Below are 13,419 nucleotides of genomic sequence, written 5' to 3' on the forward strand. Positions count from 1 at the left end.
TCCAGTCCTTCCTCATACCAGCATTTCTAGTATCACGCAAAGGGTCCGAACATCTAAACCTTTATTATAGATTAGTAGAACACAAACAGTGATGACAATGACAGAAGGAGAGAGGCACCAGCATGGAGGGCCTTCCCCTGCCTGGAGCAGGACCACACAGTGCCAGCTCTGGGCTAGGCCAGCTTGGCCGGCCCTGGCAACACAGGCATGACCTCGGCCACAGCTCAGCAGTGGGAAGGCTCTCTGACAGGGTGCTTGCTGGGACACACGCCACGGCTCCTGTCACAGGACAATCTTAAAGGAGCTGAACAAGAGAAGGGTGAGTCAGGTTTTCTGCTGGAAGAGAAGCGAGCGGGGCGGGGACTAACTCCCAGCCTGCCCACATCTTCCCTAAGACCCTTTGGAATGGGCTGTGCCGTATCTGTCCCTCCCGCACTACCATCATCATACCTGGCGAAGTCCGGCGAACGGGAGATGACGTGTTGGAACTCTGAGAGGTTGATGGTGCCATCCCGGTCAATGTCGGACTCTTCCAGGATCTGGGAAAGAGAGAGCTTCAGACCAAACCCAGCCCTTCCTGTCCGCCCCCTGGCCTGGCCTGGCCTCGCTACTCACGTTGTCGATGAGCTGCTTCATCTCTGAGGCACTAAGTCGTGTGTCCTCGCCCTGTCCTGTGAGGCAGTTCACGAGCTGACTCAGGTCTTCTCGGTTCAAGGTTCCATCATCATCAAAGTCTAGAGATGGTCATGGGAAGCCAGAATGAATGTGGTCAGGGTGAGCTCCAAGGATCCAGAGAAGGCCCCCCGGCTCCCGAGCAGTATGCCACCGCCCAGACCACATAGAGACCAGGCCGTGTCCTGCCAGGCTGCTCCTGGCTCTCACCGAAGATGCGGAAGGCATAGTGGGACTTGATGTCTGGAGTTGCTGTGTCACTGAACACACTGAGGAGGTCCAGGAAGTCCTCAAAACTCAGGCTGTCCCTGGCGGGGGATGTGGAGAAGACCCTGCAGATTCGCTCCTTGAAGGGGTTGGCCTAGGTAAGAGAGCCTGGTGTGAATGCCACAGATGCAGCCCAGGTCACATACTCCTCAAATCCTACCAGGAACTTGGGGGAGCAGGTCACAGTACCCGCTCCATGAACTCAGGCTCACAGGAGACGAGGATCAATGTTTTAGGGCCAGCATGGAGGGCAGGAGGACCAAATGACTTGGGGAAGGGACAGGGATGGTTTCCTGTGAGTCAGTTTAACCCAAAGGCAGGCCCAGGAGCAGAGAAGGAAGACAAGCATCCTAAACAAAGAGAACAGGATGGGCTGGTTACTTTAAAACACATTTACTTGAACACTTAACTGTGTTATAGGTACTAGGCCACGCCCTTTGCATAAACATTTTCATAGTAGCGGCGCCCTGGGTGGCTCAGTCAGTTCAGTATTGGACTCTTGATTTCAGCTCAGGTCATGGGCTCAGGTTGTAATCTCAGGGTCATGAAATCGAGCCCCTCATTGGACTCCGTGCTCAGTGCGGGATCTGCTTGTCCCTCTCCCTCTCCCTGCTCCCCTACCCCAACTCCTCCCTTCCTCCCTCTCTCTCTCTTTCTCTTTCTCTCTCTCTCAAATAAATAAATACAAATCTTTAAAAGAATTTTTTCACAGCAACCCTATGGAGAGGCAATCGGCCTCTGGAATAAGGTTTCTCAAACTTTAATAAGGTAGCTCAACTCCTCTTAAAGACAAAACTTCGGGGGAGCCCCGGTGGCTCAGCAGTTTAGCGTGCTGCCTTCAGCCCTGGGCGTGATCCTGGAGACCTGGGATTGAGTCCCATGTCGGGCTCCCTGCATGGAGCCTGCTTCTCCTTCTGCCTGTGTCTCTGCCTCTCCTTCTGTGTCTCTCATGAATAAATAAATATTTTTTAAAAATAATAAATAAAAAAAAATAAAGACAAAACTTCTTTGACTCTCCAAGAACATATCCAAGAATCCCAGCTTGAAAAACACTATTCCAGTTAATTTGACTGGGTGAGTCTGGGAAAGCCCTAGTCCTCAGGAAATTAGAGCTAAGTGGAGAGAAGACCAGAATGGGGACCAGTGACCACATGATCTCAAGGCGTGTAGCGGAGGGAGGGTGGCGAACCGTTACCTTGAGCTCTGGAAGGCTGAGAATCTGCTCCAAGGACACTCGGATCTGCAGTGACTCCTCCACACTCCGGTGCTCTTGGGGAAGCAGCTCACAAAACCGCCTGTGGGCTCTGGCAGAAGGAAGGGAACCTGTTGGCAAACCTTCCAGTGTGCATCACATCCCCTGCTCCTTGTCTTGTTAACCATTATACACCAAGTGGGGAGCTAAGGCACATACATAGAACCTCTCGGTCATCAAGCATAAGCCAAAAGGAGACGACATATATAACCCCCATGTGTACTGTCACATATGACACAAAACTGCACTGAGAGTCCATTCGGGCAATGGGTATTTACTAAGGGCCTATTGTGTGCCAGGCACTGTACTGGGCATTGGTTCTAGAGCTCCCTGGGGGATGGAGAGGCTGCAGAAGGAACCAGAAGTTGCCCCTGAAAAACAGGAAAAAGTAAAATCGAAATGTCTCCCATCTCACTGCAGGGATCTCCAGCTCCTCAAAGCCTCCCACTTTTTTTTTTTTTTTTTTTTTTTTTAGCAACTACCTACAGGATCTCTTCCTCAGCCCTCACCTCCTTCCCACCGGGATTATTTTTGCCAAGGGAAGCCCAGGAATCTCCTCGCTCCAGTGCCTTGACCGCAAAAAGCTGGCACGCGGCTAGGAAGGGGGTTCCAGCCCGAGTTCAAATCCTCCTCCTTGGAATGTAGTCTCAGGCAAGTTACCAAACTTCTCTGAAACCCGCTTCACTGCCCCGGGACCTCCCTCCTGAGGACTGAACTAGATAATGCAGGCAACCCCTGCGCACGGCTGCCGGCGCACGGTGAGCGCCCGGTACACGTTAACGGTTACCGCGTCAGTTCAGGCCCAGTTACCCGGAGCCAGGCTCCCGGTGGGCGCGGCGCACGGAGAGCCACAGCAGCCCCTGCCGGGCGGGGGCAGGAAGTTCGGATACGCGGAAGCCAGCGAGGCGCAGGCCCCGGGGTGCCCAGCCGGCCGGGGGCGGCGAGGTGGCTCCGCTGCGCGCAGCGGGGCCCCCGAGTCGGCGGAGGGCACGGCCCGGATCTCGGGGCCCGGGGCCCGGGCGCCAGCTCCGGCTCGGCTGCGGACCTCAGGCGCGCCCCTGTCCCTCCCTCCGGGGGCCCCTCCGTTTGCCCGCCTGGACAGGGCCCCCCGCAGCCGCCTCTAGAGGACCCGGCTGCTGAGGCTGGACGCTGCACTTACAGGAGGATCTCCTGCTTGGTCAGGAACGTCAACTCCTGGAAGGCAAAACGGGAGGGGTTCAGCGGGCCTCCCGGGGGCCGCGCCCGCCCTGCTGCCCGCCCCGGGACCCCGCTCGCCAGCGCCGGGCCGCGCGCAAACTCCCCGGGCACCTGCGTCCCGCGCACCTGGTACTCGGCCAACAGCTCCTTGGACAGGCGGCTGCCCGAGCCCCCCATCGTCGCGCCGCGCGCACAGCTCCGCCAACTTGCCTCGGGGCGCCGGCAACTTTTTCCACTTCCGCCCTCGGGCCGCGTCACCGCCCTGTCCCCGCGGCAACCGGTCCTGGGGCCGCTGCCCCCGGGCCCGCCCCCTCCTTAAAGTGCCCAGGCGCTGCGGGTCCGGTTCCGCCGACCCGCTCCCGGCTCCCCGCTCCGGGCTCCCGGCGGCCAGCTGGAGGCGGGGCCCGGAGCGGGGCCGGACGCTCCGGGGCGGAGCCCAGGCCGCGCGGCCCCGCCTCCGAGCAGGGCGGGGCGAGCCTCGCCGCGGGCGGGCGGGCTGCGCATGCGTGCGCGTCCCCGCCGCCTAGCCATGGCCCGGCTCGGAGCTTGCGGCCGGGGTCGCGCAGCGTGCTTCTCAACTGCTGTAGGTGGCGGCGGCTGCCTGGGGCGCGTCCGAGCCCCAGGGAAGTACCCGGAGCCTGGAAATCCGGGAAAGCGCGAGACTTGTTACGTGGCCGAAGGCGGCCTGCCGCCCATTCGCGCGCAGCGAGGCCTTTTTCTTCCAGACGCTTCCATTGCACCGTCGCCGCACGTGTTGCAGCCTGCATGCCCCCTGCAGGAGACCCCAGGCCCGCTGAGGCTGTACGCTGAGGGTCTGCAGACTGCAGGAGCCGTGCATAGTGATCTTCGATGTTCACCCTACAAGGTAGGTTCCCGTCTTACAAATGTGGACAGCAGGTCCGAGTGGGGAGAGGATTCGGTGACTTGTCTAGGCTCAGGCCTGTGGAAAGCCGTCACCCCCCTCTAAGGCTCTTCTCGCGGCTCCGCGTGTCTGTAGGCCTCCCTTGAGCCGACCCCGCGTCCAGAGGCGGCAGGGACTGAGGTTGAGCTGTTTGAGCTTGTCCCCTGTCAATCCTAGGACAGTGCTTGGCACGGAGTAGGCTCTCAACAAATTGCATGCGTGCATGAAGAACCCTACACACTGTTCTAGAAGGCGAGGATTCCAAGCTGAGAGAGGAGGTGGAGGTGAGATTATTTTGTTTTCACCTTTATTGATGTATAATTGACAAAACAGTAGGGGTTAGTTCTTGATTCTCCTGATTCATTTTACTTGCTGATCTTTGTAAAGTCTAGATCTGATCATGATGATTTCAGTTTAAAACTAATAAATGGTTAAAAACCTAAATATCGGCCCTCAAAAATCTGACTTCAGTCTCTCTCTGCGCTCTTCTCTTGGCTTTCCGGGGTCCTGTCACAATGGGCTCTCGGTTGCTCTTACTTGTTAGCCTCAGGGAACAAGTAGCCCCTTCCTAGTTCCCTAGACTAGGTTAGGAATCTTAGGCTTCCAGAATATCCAGGGCTTCCTTCTCTTTGACAACAGCTGTGTATCATGTTTGAACTTATGTTTGCTTAGGTGTTGATTATTATTGTCTGTCCCTCTTCCCCCCACTAGACCGTGAGCTCCATGAAGAGTTGCGAGAATCGTGATCTACAGGATCTGATGGGTGGCAATTGAGTAAATGTTTGATGAATGACTACCTAACCCCACCGATCAATAAGGTGTTCATCTGAGAGTGACTTTAGTAAGACTATTTCAACATGTGAGTCCCACCACTGTGGAAATATTCCATTCCAAGAAGTGGAGGCTGCAAAACAGTGGGAACACCACAACCAGTCAAAGTGAGTGTGGTCCCATCCCAACCCAATCATCTTGACACTAGGGCTCTTTCTGTATAAGAGTTCGGTTAGGGGTGCCTGAGTTGGCTCTGGTCATAATCCCGGGGTTTTTGGATCCTGGGATGGAGTCCCAGGGAGTGTGCTTCTCTCTCTCTCCCTTCTCATGTTCTCTCTCTCTCTCTCTTACTCTCTCTCTCAAATAAATAAATAAGATCTTAAAAAAAAATTTTTTTTTTTTGGTTAGTAAAAGGATAGGCAAAGAACAGGAAGTTGTCGTAGTGTCTCCTGTACTAGACCGAGGGGAGGAGCACCGGCCAGCCAATGCCGGTCCTTGGACTTTGCGGTGAGATAGTGAAGATATGGAAATTGGAAGTTGCATTGGTGAGCAGTTGTGACATAGATCTCTTAGCCACCTCACTTAGTGTTGAACCCTTCATTGAACAACGTTCTGATTATAATTTTGGTTCTTGGTAGATTTTTTGTATAGAGGAGGGACCAATATTTTGTGCTATTTGGCATGTCTCTCACTCTAAGTTATTGAATAGGCTTCTAGTCTGCTTAGCATACTGTCCTGCCTGCACCTGACCAATTCTTGAGACAATGTAAAACTGAGTTGCTGATACAGTTTTAAAAACCTCTTCTAAAACAAAACAAAACAAAACTGCTTCTAGTGTTACTTATTCAATGGTTTTATTTCTTAGTTGGATCTCTTAAAGTTTTGTTGGTAACTATACCAACTCTTGGATTTGCATTCCTCTTTTTTGGTTGTTTTCCAGGACATCTTTTCCCTGTTTATAATATTTCCTTCTTCCTGTTTTTCTTGGGACATTAGATAGGAGAGCCACACAAGGTTTCCCTGAGGCGAGTGACCTTTGATCAGAGACCTGAATGAGCTGACCCTTTAAAGAAAGTCTTGAACTAGGGTATTATTGTAGGCTGGAAGGTGGGACAGCATCAAGGCTCTGAGCTGGAAGGAGTTCAGGAAGTGAGGAGCAGAGGAGCCAAGGGGAAGAGGAGAATGGGAGGAGGTGAGAGAGGAAGGCACAGCCATGCCTTGAGAGCCCAGAGGCCACGGTGAGGAAATGACCTTCATTCTGGGGGCTCAAGGTCACATCCCTAGTGACTAGTAGGCACAGGAATTCAAACACCTTGGCAGCCTGTAAGGCTTAATCTCTTACCTTTGTCCCATGATGATCCCAAATTCACAGGCATGTTGTCATGCCTGTGAGAGAACTCAGCCCCCAGCCCATACCTGAAGACAGACATGCAACCAGTGCTCCCTTTCCTCTGTTTTTTTTTTTTCCTCTAAAGGTTTGATCTTGTCATGTGGTCACTGCTGACTGATCTCTCTAAAGTAGTCTTCTTTATTCATAAGTCATGCTTTTTGCTAACTAGTTCACTTTTTTTCTTTTTTAAAGATTTTATTGATTTGAGAGAAATAGTGAGAGGGATAGAGAGCACAAGTGGGTGAGGGACAGAGGGAGAAGCAGATTCCCTACTGAGCCAGGAGCCCAATGTGGGGCTCAATCCTAGGACCCTGCGATCATGACCTGAGCTGAAGGAAGTTGCTTAATTGATTGAGCCACCCAGGCGCTCCTACAAGTTCACTTTAACGTAAATATGACTGTGCCCACTTTCTATTGAGTCTATTGATCAATAATATCTTTACTCACATTTTTAGCCTTCTGTTGTCATCAGGGGTGCCTGGGTGCCTCAGTCAGTGAACCGTCTACCTTCAGCTTAGGTCATGATCTCAGGGTCCCAGGATCAAGACCTGGTTGGGTTCCCTGCTCAGCGGGGAGCCTGCTTCTCCCTCTCCTTCTACCACTCCCTCTGCTTGTGCTTATTCTCTCTCTCTCTTTCTTCCTGTCAAATAAATAAATACAATTTAAAAAAAATGTGATCCCAAATTTTTATCTAGTCCACTCTTACCCTTGACTTCCAGGTTAGATGGTCAGCTGCCTACACCACTTCTCAGATGCTCGGGCTGCATCTCCAGCTCAGCCATCAGAACCGAACTCTCAGTTCCCCCCTACTCATCAACCTATTCCCCATGCCCACCCCACTCCCAGCTCCTCCATCTCTGATTGCCTCTACAGTGTGCCTCCTTCTGAAGCTGAGGCCCCTCCCAGGGCTTCCCTGTGCCTCTGTCCCCTTAGCCAGCTTGTCAGCAGGCCCTGCTCCTCTGGCATTCCAGACAGGACCCAAGTCCCCTACTCCTTTCTCTCTATCACTGATCCCACCTGTGCCATCCAGTCGCCCTCTCCACTTGCCTGGCCATCAGAGTTGCCTTCCTCTTTGCTCCCCTATATCCACCTTCCACACAGCAGTTTGAAAAAGGTTTATAAAGTATCACATGGTGCTTTTTAAAAAAAAATTGTATTTATTCATGAGAGACGCAGAGAGAGAGAGAGAGAGAGGCAGCGACACAGGCAGAGGGAGAAGCAGGCTCCATGCAGGGAGCCCGACATGGGACTTGATCCCGGGTCTCCAGGGAGCCCGACAGCCCTGGGCTGAATGTGACGCCAAACCACTGAGCCACCCAGGCTGCCCTCCATTTAGTATAAAACCTAGGGATCCCTGGGTGGCGCAGCGGTTTAGCGCCTGCCTTTGGCCCGGGGCGCGATCCTGGAGACCTGGGATCGAATCCCACATCGGCTCCCAGTGCATGGAGCCTGCTTCTCCCTCTGCCTGTGTCTCTGCCTCTCTCTCTCTCTGTGACTATAATACATAAATAAATAAAAAAAAAAAATTTATAAACCTAAGTGCCTGACCTTGGTGCATAAGGGCCTGCAGCTAATCTGGCCCCTGACTTCCTCTCCAGCTGATTTTCCACCCTCTCCTTGTTGGTCATGCTCTGGTTAACCTCTGTTCTGTTTTTGGAACAGGCCAAACACCTGCCTGAATCAGGACCTCGGACTTCTAGTCTTCCTTTCCTAAATACATTTTCCTTGGCTCTTTATTGCAGGGTTCCACTCATTCTGTGCATGTCTTTTCTCAGCTGTCACCTCAGAGAGCTCTACCCTGCCCTGTTGCTGAAGTATAATACCCTGATCCCACCTTTTATTAGTTATCCTCTATTGTATCACATTTATTTTCCACAGAAAGCCAATACCATTAGCATTCCTTGAGCAATTAACCTGTTCATTTTGCTCATTGTCTGACTCTACCCATTATATAAGTTCCATAACAATAGGAGCCTTTTCACCTTATTTGCTACTGTGCCCTCATTCATGCATAGCAGTTACTTTATTTACTTAACTTACTTTTGGTAAAGATTTATTTATTTATGTTAGAGAGAGAACGGGTTGGGACAGAGGGAGAGGAGGAGAGAGAATCCCAAGCAGACTCCATGCTGAGCACAGAACATGATGTGGACCTCAATCCCACGACCCTAAGGTCATGACCCTTATGACTGAGCTGAAGAGTTGGATGCCCAACTAGCTGAGACACCCAGGTGCCCTGGAGTGACTGACCCTTGATCTCAGGGTTGTGAGTTCCAGCCCGACATTGGGCATAGAGGTTACTTAATTTAAAAAAAGAGAGACAGAGAAAGGCTGAGTGTAAATGGTGATTCCCCCCGCCCCCAGGCATTGGAATAAGGGTTGTATTTTATCTTTATTTTTTTTCTCCCATTAAGCTTATTCAGGGGCTCCTGGGTGGCTCAGTGATTAAGCATCTGCCTTTGGTTCAGGTCATGATCACAGGGTCCTGGGATCGAGTCCCACATCAGGCTCCTTTCAGGGAGCCTACTTCTCCTTCTGCCTATGTCTCTGCCTCTCTCTGTGTGTCTCTCATTAATAAATAAAATCTTTAAAAAAAAAAAAAAGTTTGTTCAATATACATGACCTTTAGAAAGAAAAAGCATATGTTTTTTATTTCAGCAAAAATGAATGCTAATCTGCATGTGATAGAATCATGAGTGATTTCCATATTTTCAAAATACTTTCCCAAAGGCATGTATTATTTTTGTAATCAGAACGAAAAGTAAAATTTATTTGAAAATCAAAATAAAATTTCTGGAAATGGGACAGCATTATGTATTTTTCACCTCTTATGACTGTTTCAGGTTAGCCCCATGGCTGTTCCACAGAATTCAAATGAGACTTCCTATTTGCTCCCTCCGAACAGTAAGGACTGGGAAGAGCAAAGCATTCCTGATTTTGTCTATGGGCAGAAGGAACTCATTCTGGAAGGGATTCAGTGGCCAAGGACCGCACCCAGCCTCCTGGACAGGATAGCAAGGTCTCGCTTCGACTCTGTTCTCTGCTCCGCCTGGAGGCAGCGGATGGAACTGGGGCTGTTCCGCTACTGCCTGGGGAAGCTGCAGACCCAAACCCTCCCTGGGCCAGTGGGTTTTGTGGCCCAGCTGAACGTGGAGCGAGGTGTGCAGAGGAGGCGCCCTCAGAACATCCAGAGTGTGAAGCAGGCATTTGACCCTGAACAGTTTAACTTCAACAAGATCCGACCAGGAGAAGTCCTCTTCCGTTTGCTCCGGGAGCCTGATCTCCCAGGTGCTGTTCAGCAAGAGGACATCTACGTAATGATCAATGTCAGCCCCTTGGAATGGGGCCACGTGCTGCTGGTGCCCGCGCCCACCCGTGGGCTCCCCCAGCGCCTGCTGCCAGCTGCACTGCGGGCCGGCATTGAGGCTGTGCTTCTGAGCTCACACCCAGGCTTCCGTGTCGGCTTCAACAGCCTGGGTGGCTTGGCTTCTGTGAACCACCTCCACTTGCACGGATATTACCTGGCTCACAGACTGCCTGTGGAGGGAGCACCGAGTGAGCCCCTGGACCCGGGGGGCCATTTACATCTGCTCCAGGCCCTCCCAGCTCCTGGCTTCCTCTTTTACACAAGCGGGCCAGGGCCTGACTTGGAAGCCTTGGTGGGCAGGGTATGTCGGGCCACTGATTATCTGACTGACCATGAAATTGCCCATAATTTATTTGTGACCCGAGGGGCCCCACCTGGAAAGACATCACCTTCCTCAGCTCTCACAGGCGTCCGAGTAATTCTCTGGGCCCGGAAGTCCAACTTTGGAGTAAAGGAAGGTGAGGCATTCAACGTCGCCCTCTGTGAGCTGGCTGGGCACCTCCCCATCAAAACATCCCAGGATTTCGGCACTCTGACCGAGGCAGCTGCTCTGGCCCTTATTCAGGACTGTCTGCTGCCCCCAGCCCAGGCAGAGGAAATACAGGCAACTCTGGTGGACTTGATAGCCAAGGATGAGCAGTAATCCTTCTGGAAGTATTTATTTTCTATCCAGTCTAAGTCCCTTTCCGGAAAGTTGTCCACAGTGGTCATTTGGGCTTCCGTGACTGCCTCTCACCTATCTCAGCCTAAAGGGAGGGGTAAGGAACTGATAAGTGGTCTCTGTAAAGAGAAGAAACCCTAGAATAAATCAAATGAATGAGCCATCATGAATGTATCTGCTGCTGATTTTTTTTTTTTTTTTATGATTTTATTTATTTATTTGAGAGCAGGAGCAGGAGGCAGGGGAGTGGCAGAGGCAGAGAGAGAGGTGGGTTCCCGCTGAGCAGGGAGTTCCATAGGGGACTCAACCCGAGGACCCTGGGATCATGACCTGAACCAAAGGCAGACACTTAACCGACTGAGCCACCTGAGTTCCCCAGTGTATCTGCTTTTTATCTTTCCTCTTGGACAAGTATCAGGGATGTCAAACTGGTTACTAAGAAGGGAGTATGGGGATATCTGAATGGCTCAGTTGCTTAGGCATCCAGGCTCTTGATTTCAGCTCAGGTCATGATCTCAGGGTCCTGGGATTGAGCCCTGGGCTCCCTGCTCAGTAGGGAGTCTGCTTCTCCTTCTCCCTCTGCCCGTGGCTCCTGCTGTGCAAGTGTACTCTCTCATAAATATTTTAAAAGGGGGCAGCCCATGTGGTTCAGCGGTTTAGCACCGCCTTCAGCCCAGGGCGTGATCCTGGAGACCTGATCCAGTCAGTGGGGCTCCCTGCAAGGAGCCTGCTTCTCCCTCTGCCTGTCTCTGCCTCTCTCTCTGTGTCTCTCATGAATTGAATTAAATAAACAAACAAATAAATAAATATTAAAAAAGGAAAGCGTTACATATTCTTGCCTTGCGGACTTCCTTATATATCATGTCTTGGCAAAGTAATAGTTTATGTGCTTCTGGCGCTGTGCGCCACGTCCTCTGCTCTCACCTCCCTGCTTATTCTCCCTTTGCCTGCCACTGATTATCATTTCTCATCCGTCCCCTGCATTTGGCCCTGCTCCCCCATAGGCCCTACTTACAGCACCTTCCCCTGCCTGGCCAACCTGGAATTTCCCTCCAGCCCCCAGCGCTGAGTGTTCCTCACATACATCATCTCATGTGGAAAGAGGCGTCCTCACAACTTGAAAACCCCATTTAAGAAGATGAGCTGGCGGCTGGCAGAAGTCTGGCAACTAGTCTAAGGCCAGACGGACGGCCTTAGTGGCAGGGTCAGGACTGCAGCGCTGGCGTCAGGTGCCAGCCTCCGGCACTTGTGACTGCCTCTCTAGGTAACGGCTCCCATAGTGATGGTGTTGTCCTTCACGGTGGACAGGCCCGAGCTGAGGTTCAGGTCCATGGGTAGCAGGCCTCTATGAAGTTTTCACAAAGAATTTGAGCTTTATGCCCTAGAAGATGTTATGAAGTCTCACTACTGAGTTAAGGCAGAATATGTGCCATAAAAAAAAAAAAAGTTGTGGGGATTCCTGGGTGGCTCAGCGGTTTGGTGCTGCCTTCAGCCTAGGACATGAACCTGGAGTCCCTGGATCGAGTCCCACATCGAGCTCCCTGCATGGAGCCTGCTTCTCTCTCTGTGTGTGTCTCTCATGAATCAATAAATAAAATCTTTATTTTTTTTTTTATGATAGTCACACAGCGAGAGAGAGAGAGGCAGAGACACAGGCAGAGGGAGAAGCAGGCTCCATGCACCAGGAGCCCGACGTGGGACTCGGATCGCGCCCTGGGCCAAAGGCAGGCGCTAAACCACTGCGCCACCCAGGGATCCCTAAATAAAATCTTTAAAAAAAAAAAAGTTAATAAGAAAAGTTGAACATTTACATTTAAATATTATATATTTGACATTTTATTTCCTATAAACAGTTTCGGGTTGACGTCCTCTTTTTGGCACATTGCGGTAATTTTAGCTTATGCTTCTTTTCTGTGAGCCTCTGCATCTACAAGCTCCAATAGCATCTCTTTGTTTTGGTTGCTCAGACTGAGGGAAGCGCAGATGACCATTACAGCTAAGTGGGCTTTGTGTCTCAGGCCTTGAGGCCAAACACCAAAGTTTATCCCCAGGACTGCTGTTCAGAAGAAAGCCTGTGGGCAAACTGTTTCCATAAGAAAGGGGAGGGGGAGGGTTCAAATACGTTTTCTCTATGCTGCTACTTCCCAGTTGTTTAGTTCGTGAATTGTCAAGAAGGATTTGGGCTTTTTCTAAGCATAAGCGTGGACTACTTAGGGGACCCTCTGTACTCAGCTTCTGGCACTGTAGGAAGACAGGAAGGCACGATCCAGCCCAGCGCCTCCACTTCCGCTAACTTTTCCGGGGAGGGCCTATGTAACCAAGGAGTATGGGATTTGATCTAACGGGAAACCTTGAAGAGTTTTAAATTGAGGAGTATCAAATTTGCATTTTAGAAAGAATATTTAAGCTGTAATGTGGATAGAGGAGGGGAGAACAATCAGGGAGTCCAATGAAGAGATTGCTGCATGGTGGGAATTCTGGCAAGAACTGGGGATGGGGGGGTGGGGGGGATGGGGGCTCCCAGGTGTCTCAGTGGTTGAGGGTCTGCCTTCCGCTCAGGTCGTGATCCTGGGGTCCTGGGATGGAGGCCTGCATCGGGTTCCCCGCAGGGAGCCTGCTTCTCCCTCTGCCTGTGTCTCTGCCTCTCTCTCTCATGAATAAAAAAATACAATCTTTTTTTAAAAAGCAAGAAATGCATGAATCAGGAAATGTCCACGTCTTTTTAAAGGAGGGAGATTCCTAAGTGTCCTTTAGATGTAGGCACGTGGGATAATCTTAAAATGACACGGTGAACAGAGTGCGGCGAGTGTGGCACAGAAGTCAGAGGGCGACCATGGGGGGTGGGGGGCGGGAGGGCGACGGTGAAGGAGCGCGAAGACGCGGCCGCCCTGTTACTCTCGGGGCAGCACAGGGCAATCCTCTCCGCCGTCCCTCCCGAGGG

The 13,419-nt window shown here is 51.7% G+C and overlaps 2 protein-coding genes across 5 annotated transcripts; one reads left to right on the forward strand and one right to left on the reverse strand.

The window, feature by feature from the left end:
- Positions 1–44: 44 nt before the first annotated feature.
- On the reverse strand, positions 45–3,745 carry CIB1 (calcium and integrin binding 1). Its single transcript, XM_041752189.1, has 7 exons — positions 3,515–3,745; positions 3,351–3,385; positions 2,135–2,243; positions 883–1,033; positions 616–734; positions 451–539; positions 45–304 (listed from the first exon to the last, which is right to left on the reverse strand). Exons 1-7 carry the CDS (start codon positions 3,563–3,565, stop codon positions 283–285), a joined length of 576 nt encoding a protein of 191 aa, XP_041608123.1. The 5' UTR covers positions 3,566–3,745; the 3' UTR covers positions 45–282.
- A 155-nt stretch (positions 3,746–3,900) lies between these two features.
- GDPGP1 (GDP-D-glucose phosphorylase 1) lies at positions 3,901–10,644 on the forward strand. 4 transcript variants are annotated; one of them, XM_041752188.1, is made up of 4 exons: positions 3,901–4,253; positions 4,386–4,573; positions 5,001–5,227; positions 9,294–10,644. In XM_041752188.1, exon 4 carries the CDS (start codon positions 9,303–9,305, stop codon positions 10,458–10,460), a length of 1,158 nt encoding a protein of 385 aa, XP_041608122.1. In that variant the 5' UTR covers positions 3,901–4,253; positions 4,386–4,573; positions 5,001–5,227; positions 9,294–9,302; the 3' UTR covers positions 10,461–10,644. The 4 variants fall into 4 exon arrangements, with proteins under 4 accessions (XP_041608122.1, XP_041608119.1, XP_041608121.1 ...); XM_041752185.1 differs by having other exon boundaries at positions 4,467–4,573; XM_041752187.1 differs by lacking the exon at positions 4,386–4,573.
- Positions 10,645–13,419: the final 2,775 nt, after the last annotated feature.

This window comes from Vulpes lagopus, chromosome 4 (assembly GCF_018345385.1).
Source record: "Vulpes lagopus strain Blue_001 chromosome 4, ASM1834538v1, whole genome shotgun sequence".
In the NCBI taxonomy this organism is placed as follows: Eukaryota; Metazoa; Chordata; class Mammalia; order Carnivora; family Canidae; genus Vulpes; species Vulpes lagopus.

What these genes read in the sequence shown, in the direction of transcription:
- GDPGP1 (XM_041752188.1), top strand. Translation starts at nt 9,303, where the DNA reads ATGGCTGTTCCACAGAATTCAAATGAGACTTCCTATTTGCTCCCTCCG.
- CIB1 (XM_041752189.1), bottom strand. Translation starts at nt 3,565, where the DNA reads ATGGGGGGCTCGGGCAGCCGCCTGTCCAAGGAGCTGTTGGCCGAGTAC. An exon ending in AGCTGTTGGCCGAGTACCAG is followed by an intron (nt 3,386 to 3,514) that starts GTGCGCGGGACG and finishes TTTGCCTTCCAG; the next exon opens with GAGTTGACGTTCCTGACCAA. An exon ending in TGAAGCAGCTCATCGACAAC is followed by an intron (nt 540 to 615) that starts GTGAGTAGCGAG and finishes TCTCTTTCCCAG; the next exon opens with ATCCTGGAAGAGTCCGACAT.